General features: G+C 47.2%; 1 protein-coding gene across 6 annotated transcripts in view; it reads right to left on the bottom strand.

The window, feature by feature from the left end:
- LOC147902317 (uncharacterized) overlaps positions 1-7,831 on the bottom strand; it is an 86,334-nt gene that overhangs the window by 49,897 nt on the left and 28,606 nt on the right. For all 6 annotated transcript variants that reach the window (XM_087373488.1, XM_087373483.1, XM_087373484.1 and 3 more), the window contains 5 exons: positions 1,566-1,593; positions 1,330-1,452; positions 983-1,094; positions 732-769; positions 567-620 (listed from right to left, as the gene is read on the bottom strand). In XM_087373488.1, the coding sequence (XP_087229614.1) occupies positions 567-620; positions 732-769; positions 983-1,094; positions 1,330-1,452; positions 1,566-1,593 (355 nt within the window). The remainder of the gene's footprint in view (positions 1-566; positions 621-731; positions 770-982; positions 1,095-1,329; positions 1,453-1,565; positions 1,594-7,831) is intronic.

Genomic DNA, 7,831 nt, shown 5'->3' with positions numbered 1-7,831 from the left:
TTGAGACACATGATGCGATGACTCCCTCCTGTCACACCCGGTGCCCTTAGCAGAGGATAGCGTATGGGAGACGGCGTCCAGCATTACTGCTTGGGACATCTCCGTTGCCCGTTGCAATTTTGTGATGGGAGGCCACATGGTTCCCTCGGCAGCTACCCTAGTTGCCATATGGCAGGACATCATCTTCGCCCCATTGGGGGCGAGAGACATTAGATTCTCAGACAACCGCTAAGAGGCAGGCGTGTTTCTGCAAGGCATGGCCTGCAGGTGTCATCTATGTATGGACCGAGCGAGGTATTCACTGAATGTATAGCCCTCCACCCTGGCTGCTAGCCCTTGTTTCAGAGGCGCCCTACGCAATGAGCTGGGGGCTGGTTGGACAACCAGCTTTCTCCCTCAATCGGCAACTCTTGGTTGACTGACTTGTATGGGTGGTTTTTTTCAAAGCATAAATAGAAAATACTTTTCTCTCTTCTTTTTTCCCTTTTTTGTTTTGGGGCGGGGGGGGAGGGGGGGAGACGCACATATACAACAGATAGAAATCTGTGTTCTAAGCAACAGATCACCTTACGCTTTGACATAGTCCGTGTCAGCTGAGCAGAGACACCAAAATCTGCAACCTGCATGATGCTTCTGGTTACCAATTCAACGTATTGAGAAATTAAACTTTACATCAAAAGAATAGTAGTCAGTCACACACACCATGGCTTATCATGTTTAGTCCGTCCTACCTTCACATCTCCATTTCCTGTGAGAAGAATGTTGGCAGCTGAAAAACAGAATCGACGAGCTTTAAGAGGTCTGATCTACTCCCTTCACTTTTAGATCAAGCACATATGGGAAACTCAAATAGCCTGATATATTTCCAACTACTTGTATCTAACCTTTAAATAAAAATAAAAAACAAAGAACATTTATTCTTGTTTACATAAAGAAACTCGTCGTAGCTTTCCGAACTAGAAATTCCAGCAGGATGACATACCTTTGATATCCCGATGTATCTTCCCTTCAGTATGCAGGTAATCCAGAGCATGCAAAAGATCTCGTAAAATGCATGCTATGGAAACTTCATCCAATGGTTGTCCTGTGTGCAACTGTGCAAAGCATATTAGTATATCCTCTTTACCTATTACTGAAACATACCCTGCAAAGGATCTCAAACAACTACTTCGGGCTAGGATAGGAGTCACTTCAGCAGAAATGACGTCAGGAAGCAATGGAAAGAACAAACAGATCAAAAAAATATTCTGACTAAATCCCTGTTCTAGTTTGTTTGTTCGCCACGATTTCACCTTACCAGACATATAAAGGAGTCTAGAAATATCTCACCAAATCAGATACAGAACCACCAGCCATGTATTCCATTATAATCCAAAGCTTAGTTTGATGCAGATAAGATCCATAATATTCAGTGATATATGGTGAGCGACACTGTGACAGAACAGAAATTTCCTGCAAATGAAAAAAACATCATGTTCGACATCAACCCTTGGTCAATTTCCTCTCAAAAATAAAAGCAAAGCCAGCATCAAAAAGTATGTACAAGACATCAAATAGAAAGTTACTTTCTGAATATCTTCCACCTCGTCTTCCCTGCCAAAGAGCCACAGCAAATGCAAACATGTGTCAGGAAAGAAGACATGATCATCTGCATAACACAACAAGCGTCTTCCACAACATCACGTACTTCCAGACAATGCAAACAAAAGATGGTACAAAAGTGCATGTCAATAGGTAGTTTTCTTCTTTTCCTCTGAAGCTTATTGACTGCAGTGGATACACAGACAAGCACAATATCTTTTTTGGGTACCATCATGTATGCCAGTTCAGATAGGAACTTGATACTCTTATGTTGTTTAAAAGTAGTCCTGCATTTTTTGGTGAGTTTTGACTGGGGCCATTCCAGGAGAAACAAAAACCGCAGATCTGGAGCTTCCACACAACCCCCGACCCCCCGGCAGGCTTCTTTTAAATAAAGGTCATGATCATCCATCAAGAACTCACAATCCTATCTTGACAAGATGGGAAAAAAACATATAAAAGCCCTCTGATAGTTGTGCTGTACTACCCTCCTCAAAACAACATTGCAATATGCTTTATATTGAAGATTGAAGACTGAAGATGCCCTTCTCCCACCCTTTTACAAACAAAGACAATAATTCCCATGATTAGAAGGACAAAAGATTGTTAGCATCCTTTTTAATCATCACTCTCACAACTTGTCAAAACCATAGTTACCAGGGAACGGGAACGTTCCAGAAAATTGGGTGTCGGAACGGGAACGTTCCGGGAAGGGGGAACGGGGGAACAGGAACCGGGACACCACGTCATACACGACACGTCATCATATGGCTTAAAACTATGTTAGAAAATAAAAGAAACTAACATTTTACATCTTTAAACTTTCTATACAAGCTCTAAAATACCCATTTGAAACTTTCAAAGAGCCCCCCCCCCCCCCCCCCCAAAAAAAAAAAGCATTTTGACGTTCCGGGCCGTTCCGGCCTGCTACCTAGAACAGCGTTCCAGACGTTCCGGATGTCGGAACGCCGTTCCCTGGTAACTATGGTCAAAACATCAGAACAGCTTGCCTACATCCCTAGTTAGCCAAATCAAGCAATGATTCTTACTCGAATAATGTTCCTTTCCCTGTACTTTCCTTCGTTTTTGCTGAAAAAGGTAAGCCAAAAAGACCACAACACACATACCTTGGTTGCACAACCAAGGAAAGGAAGAAACCAAGAGAAACCACAGCAGTCAAAGAAAAAGAACGTACGTAAAGCAAGAAACCAAGAAAAACCACAGCAGTCAAAAGATCCATAGTTACACAAAATCACATGGATGGCAGCACTACAAGGCATACTTGCCCACACCACTCCGTACCCCTCCTAGGAACCTCCATGGCCTACGTGGCAACGCATGGACGAGCACGAGGCACTAGAAAGCCATGTAGTCCTACTCTCACAGGGGACGGGCACACCCACAACACAGGCCCTCACTCATCTATGCTAGCCTCACTCACTAGGCGGGCACACCCACAAGCAAGGCCCTCTCTCTCTAGGTGACATCAGGAGATGTTGACCTCTAACACCCCCTATCAACTCTTGGATGGAACAAAGATGCAAGGGAGCTGGGTTTGCCGCTTAAGCAACTGGAGGCATCCATCGTGTGATGCACCATTGCTGGAGACCGCCATGGGTATTGTCAAAGAAGCCCCCTCTTGACGCGAACTGCCTCAACACGATCTTTGAAAACTGGAACTCTTGCTCCCAGACCACAGGTGCTAGGTACACTCCCCTGGTCTGGTAATGATACACTAGGTCATCTGGTACAACACTCCCCATGGGTATTGTCGAAGAAGCCCCCTCTTGACGCGAACTGCCTCAACACGATCTTTGAAAACTGGAACTCTTGCTCCCAGACCACAGGTGCTAGGTACACTCCCCTGGTCTGGTAATGATACACTAGGTCATCTGGTACAACACTCCAACTGCTGGCCTGGTGCATAACTCCAACAGAAGGTACTCAAACAATAATCCGACTGATACTGTCACCAGTGCAAGGTCTGCTTCCCTGCATGGGCACCTGCTGCCTCGAAAAATGACTCACTTCCCCCTGCACTAGATTGGCAGGTTCTGCTACCACAAACAAGTAAGCAAACCTCCATCTCGATCTAGAAAGCTTGCCTGGAATAATATCTGCTTCCCTGCCTAGAGAATCTCCTGCTGAAGTTCATGTAACTTGTTGATGTCACCAAGTTGTAAATACTTCAAAGTCAAAGTTCAAGTTAACCATCTATTGATCATAATTATTGAGTTCTCATCTATTTAATTATGTTCAAAGAGCTATATTTATTTGGTCAAAGTATTGACTTAGGTCAAAGAACATGTCCAATCATAATGGTCCTGTAGCTCTCCGGGTTTATGGGATCCCCTGCCTTGTGGATGGGTGAGATAGTATTGATGGTCCAAGTGCGTGGAAACCCCAAGCAAACAGCTTCATTGAACAACTTGGCTAAGATCCGGGCTAGGAGGTTGATCCCATATGCAATGAACTCAGTGCATAGTCCCTCATGATCCTTCGCTCGGCCATTATGAAGATTCATTACAGCATCCTTTACCCTCCCCCCTAGTGAAGAGGGTGCAAGATGTGGGGCGTGGCATATGTGATAGGTTAGGGGCTGGCTGATTTGGGATATCATAGAGCATGCATGCATAATCAGACCATACCTGAGTGTCAATGAGTGGTGGGGAGGACCGTCCCTCTAGAAATCTCCGCCAGAAGTCAGAGTTGTTACTAAACAGAATATTCAGTAGCTCCTCCTCGTTCCGACGCACGAAGTCAAGTTTCTTCCTACGTACCAGGCGGCGGTACTCGCGTAGCGTCTCTGGTTTGCTCGAAAGGCTGTTTTTTGTTTCGAATCTGAGTTGACGGCGTAAAGCCTTACACTCATCATCGTACCAGCTATTACAGTACGGTCCCAGGTGGTGGTGGGCAGGTGGCGCGGGTGGTGTGAGGGAAGGCGTGAAGAGCGGCCTCGTGTAGTGAGCGAGTTACTAGGGCAGCATGATCCTCTAATAGGGGTATAAAGTCAATGTATGCGAGAAGTATGTACAGACGGCCAAAGTAAGTAGGTGAGTGATCGCAATCAAAGCGTATATCATGGTATGTGGACTAAGAACTCAACGGGGTAGAAAGGGCTGTGCGGCGGGGGGTAGAAATGCTAAAGAAAAGATATGTATGATCAGCCCCTGGAGGGAGAGGTGCTACGGTAAAGTCAGTGATGCAAGATGTAAAGGCAAGAGATCCCATGATGTAGTCCACAACACTGAAGCCACCCCCATGTGGAAAGCAAGTGAAGCCACCTAAAGCGGGCCATCTATCAAGACCATTATAGATAATGAGATCATGCATCCTGCCGAGGTCTAATAGGGCCTGCCCATAAGATGTGAGCGGTCCTCGTCTGTCATCCGAAACTCGTAGCATACGTGCCTCTTCAAGGTCAATGTTTGGCAATAGAGTGGAATCATCCCTGAAGTCAAGGAGTCGTGCCTGACGAGCGCCTGTCCTTGTGACCAATTGACTACTCGTAGTGGGCGCTCTGGACTCTGATGTGTCTCTGTGTAAAAGACTATGTCGTGACCTATATAGGATTCCGAGAAGTTTCCCGGTTCTAACCATAAGGTACCATTACAGTTCCAGATGGTACAGGATAGGGTCTCGGATGCCTAGGTCTTATAGACCCCGCCTCCCTATGCGGGAGGAGAGGTGGGTGCCCGACAAGGGCCTATAAGGAGTCGTCCATCTCGTACTAATGCCCACTTCCCCTCCTTGCGGGCCTGGTCCCGCTGCTACAACAGAAAACGCCTCTCCTCAACCTGTAGTGGAGTGAGATCCTCATCCATGGAGATCGCTGGCTGGTCTCGTAAGGCTGACCTACAACGTAAAGCCGAAAGTCATGCCTAGGCGTCATGGAACCGTATGATAAGGAGCTGCTCTCGGTTGGGGTCCCTCCCAACCCGCCATGCTCTCTCAATCATGTGCTCAATCGCCCCTAGGGTAGTGGTCACGAAGGCCTGCGCATCTGCCATCGATGTACCCTCAATGCGGGGAATCCCACGTACTCTGATGTTGAGAGCCTTGCTGGCTCTCTGTTGCTACTCCAGGAGGGTAGCCGAAACAGTTACCCTTGTAGGTTCCGGGGAGAGGATGTTGCTGGAGATGAGAGTTGAGATCAACACTGCTAAAGAATTTGGTCCGAGGTTTTACAGTTGATGTGGTCCTGCATTGATGAAGACTTCTTGCGATCCAACAACCGCATCTGAACTTCAAGGGAAACCCTCTTCATCGGAGACGTTCGATTATATATGGACGCCAAATGCTCCCATATACTCGTGGTGGCCACTATCATGTACTTCATGTGATTAATCACCTGAGGAGTACAGTTAAGGAAAATGAAAGATCTTACTTACCCTTGCACTGACATGGTCCCAAAGTTATGACAAAGTCTCCACCTCCTTCTGCTCTAGGATGACAAGGTCCTTCGCAAGGGGATCTGGTCTGGCAACACCTATCAAGATGAAATCTGTGAGGTCGTATGACTGTAACATAGACTCCATCATCACCTGCCAGACGCCGTAATTGAGCCCATCCAACTACCAGCCAACTGGGAACATGGGCAACACTGGAATTCTAGTCTTGTTCTCTGCCATCTCGGACAAAGTCGCCATGTCGAGGAAAAATCTGGACTGAAAAATAAGTTTGTTGGGATAGAAAGGAGCAAAAGGTTGAAGAAAGGAGAGGCGCTATCCGTCCCTCAGTAACACCTCCTCTCTGATCTCAAAACACCCTTCAAAGTCACCCTTTGCTGGACACCCAAACAATCCACTCCTCGTACACACTCCTCGTCAAAGACACCTCCGAACAGCACCCTAAACCTCCTCTTTGTGTGCTGGCTCAACACTCCCTTTGCTCCTCGGGTCTCAAGCCAACTGTGGCTCTCATACCATATGAGAAGTGCAGCGGAAATGAATAGAAGAGAGAGAAAAAAAGATGTATTAACGTCTACGGGAGGCCTCGCGCGCCTATGAGACAAATGGAAAGCCAAAAGGTAACTCATACAAGCCACTAAGGGCTGAAGCAAAGGGCTCACTAAGGCCCTTGCTGAAAGCTAAAGTGCTAAGCTAGTGAACAAAGTAGTAGAAGTACTAGCAAAAAATCAGGAGTGTGAAGTGCTTAGAGCTAACGCTCCTAGTACACACCCAAGTTCTATATATCCAAGTAACCTAGTGCCTCTCCAATGAGATGTGAGACGCTCTCGTATCTGTGTCTGTCGAGTTGTCTCTCAATGCGGTGGAGGGCGTGGTCTCCTTGATCTCTATATCCAAAGGGCTACATCAAGGGTGACTCCTCGTCTCTGGCGATCACCTCTGAGGAGGGCTGAGATGGATCGGACCTCAATCGCGCGTGACCCTCTCTGTGTCGCATGTAGAGCGCATGTCTCTCGTCTGGCAGCATCGTGATGGAGACTCCCACTGCTACTCCATGATGCTCTCATCTCATCGAGCTCCTCTCCCTCAGCCTCGTCGGCAACTGACTCAAATGCATAGAAATGTGTAACAAGTGTTTGTGCTTGTCGATCTCTGTGACCTGCCGCCTCAATCCTTGCTGCTCTCTGGTCTATCGCATCTGTATATCTCTCTGTCGTCGCATATCAATCAGATAGAGCCCAACACAGACCTAATCAGGAAAATGGATCAACCGTTTAATTGGACCAAAGCCATGCCCCTCCAGGAAGAGGCAGTTATATCGTCCTCAGATCTCATAATAGACTGGGTAGACACATAGGAAGTGCTCCTCTGTCTCGATCTCCTCCACCTGGCATAGTGCGTAGGTCCTCTGCTCTCTAGGTATGCCCGTGGCTCTCCCTGCCTCAATCTTCAGCTGATGTGAAGAGACTTGCAAATGACTGATGGCGATCCTCAATGCATGTGAGACTCTCCTATCCTCGAGATACTGAGGTTTGATGACAAGACCATGCTCCGAGACCCTCATGAAGTGGTCATGGTAGAGCTGGATCTTGGTGGGGAACTCCTCTTCCCCCCAGGCCCTAGATGTATGGAGCTGGAGGAGGTCCAACCGTATGATACGGTGGGTCTCATCTCGTGGGATCGTCTCAAGTGGTGCATCCAGGCTGTACTGAAAGGGGGGAAGTCTATCCATCCGAATGCCGTGACTAACAAACCACCCGTGCATACCATGTTGTATCAACATTGCTCTCTGCTAGTTGCCTGGAGGACTCCAATGCTAACCTCAGTAATCTCCATTGGGG

This window comes from Dipteris shenzhenensis, chromosome 4 (genome assembly GCF_047967505.1).
Source record: "Dipteris shenzhenensis isolate YYH24624 ecotype China chromosome 4, Dip_SZ_1.0, whole genome shotgun sequence".
Lineage (NCBI taxonomy): Eukaryota > Viridiplantae > Streptophyta > Polypodiopsida > Gleicheniales > Dipteridaceae > Dipteris > Dipteris shenzhenensis.
This window is presented reverse-complemented; position numbering and strand designations above follow the sequence as displayed.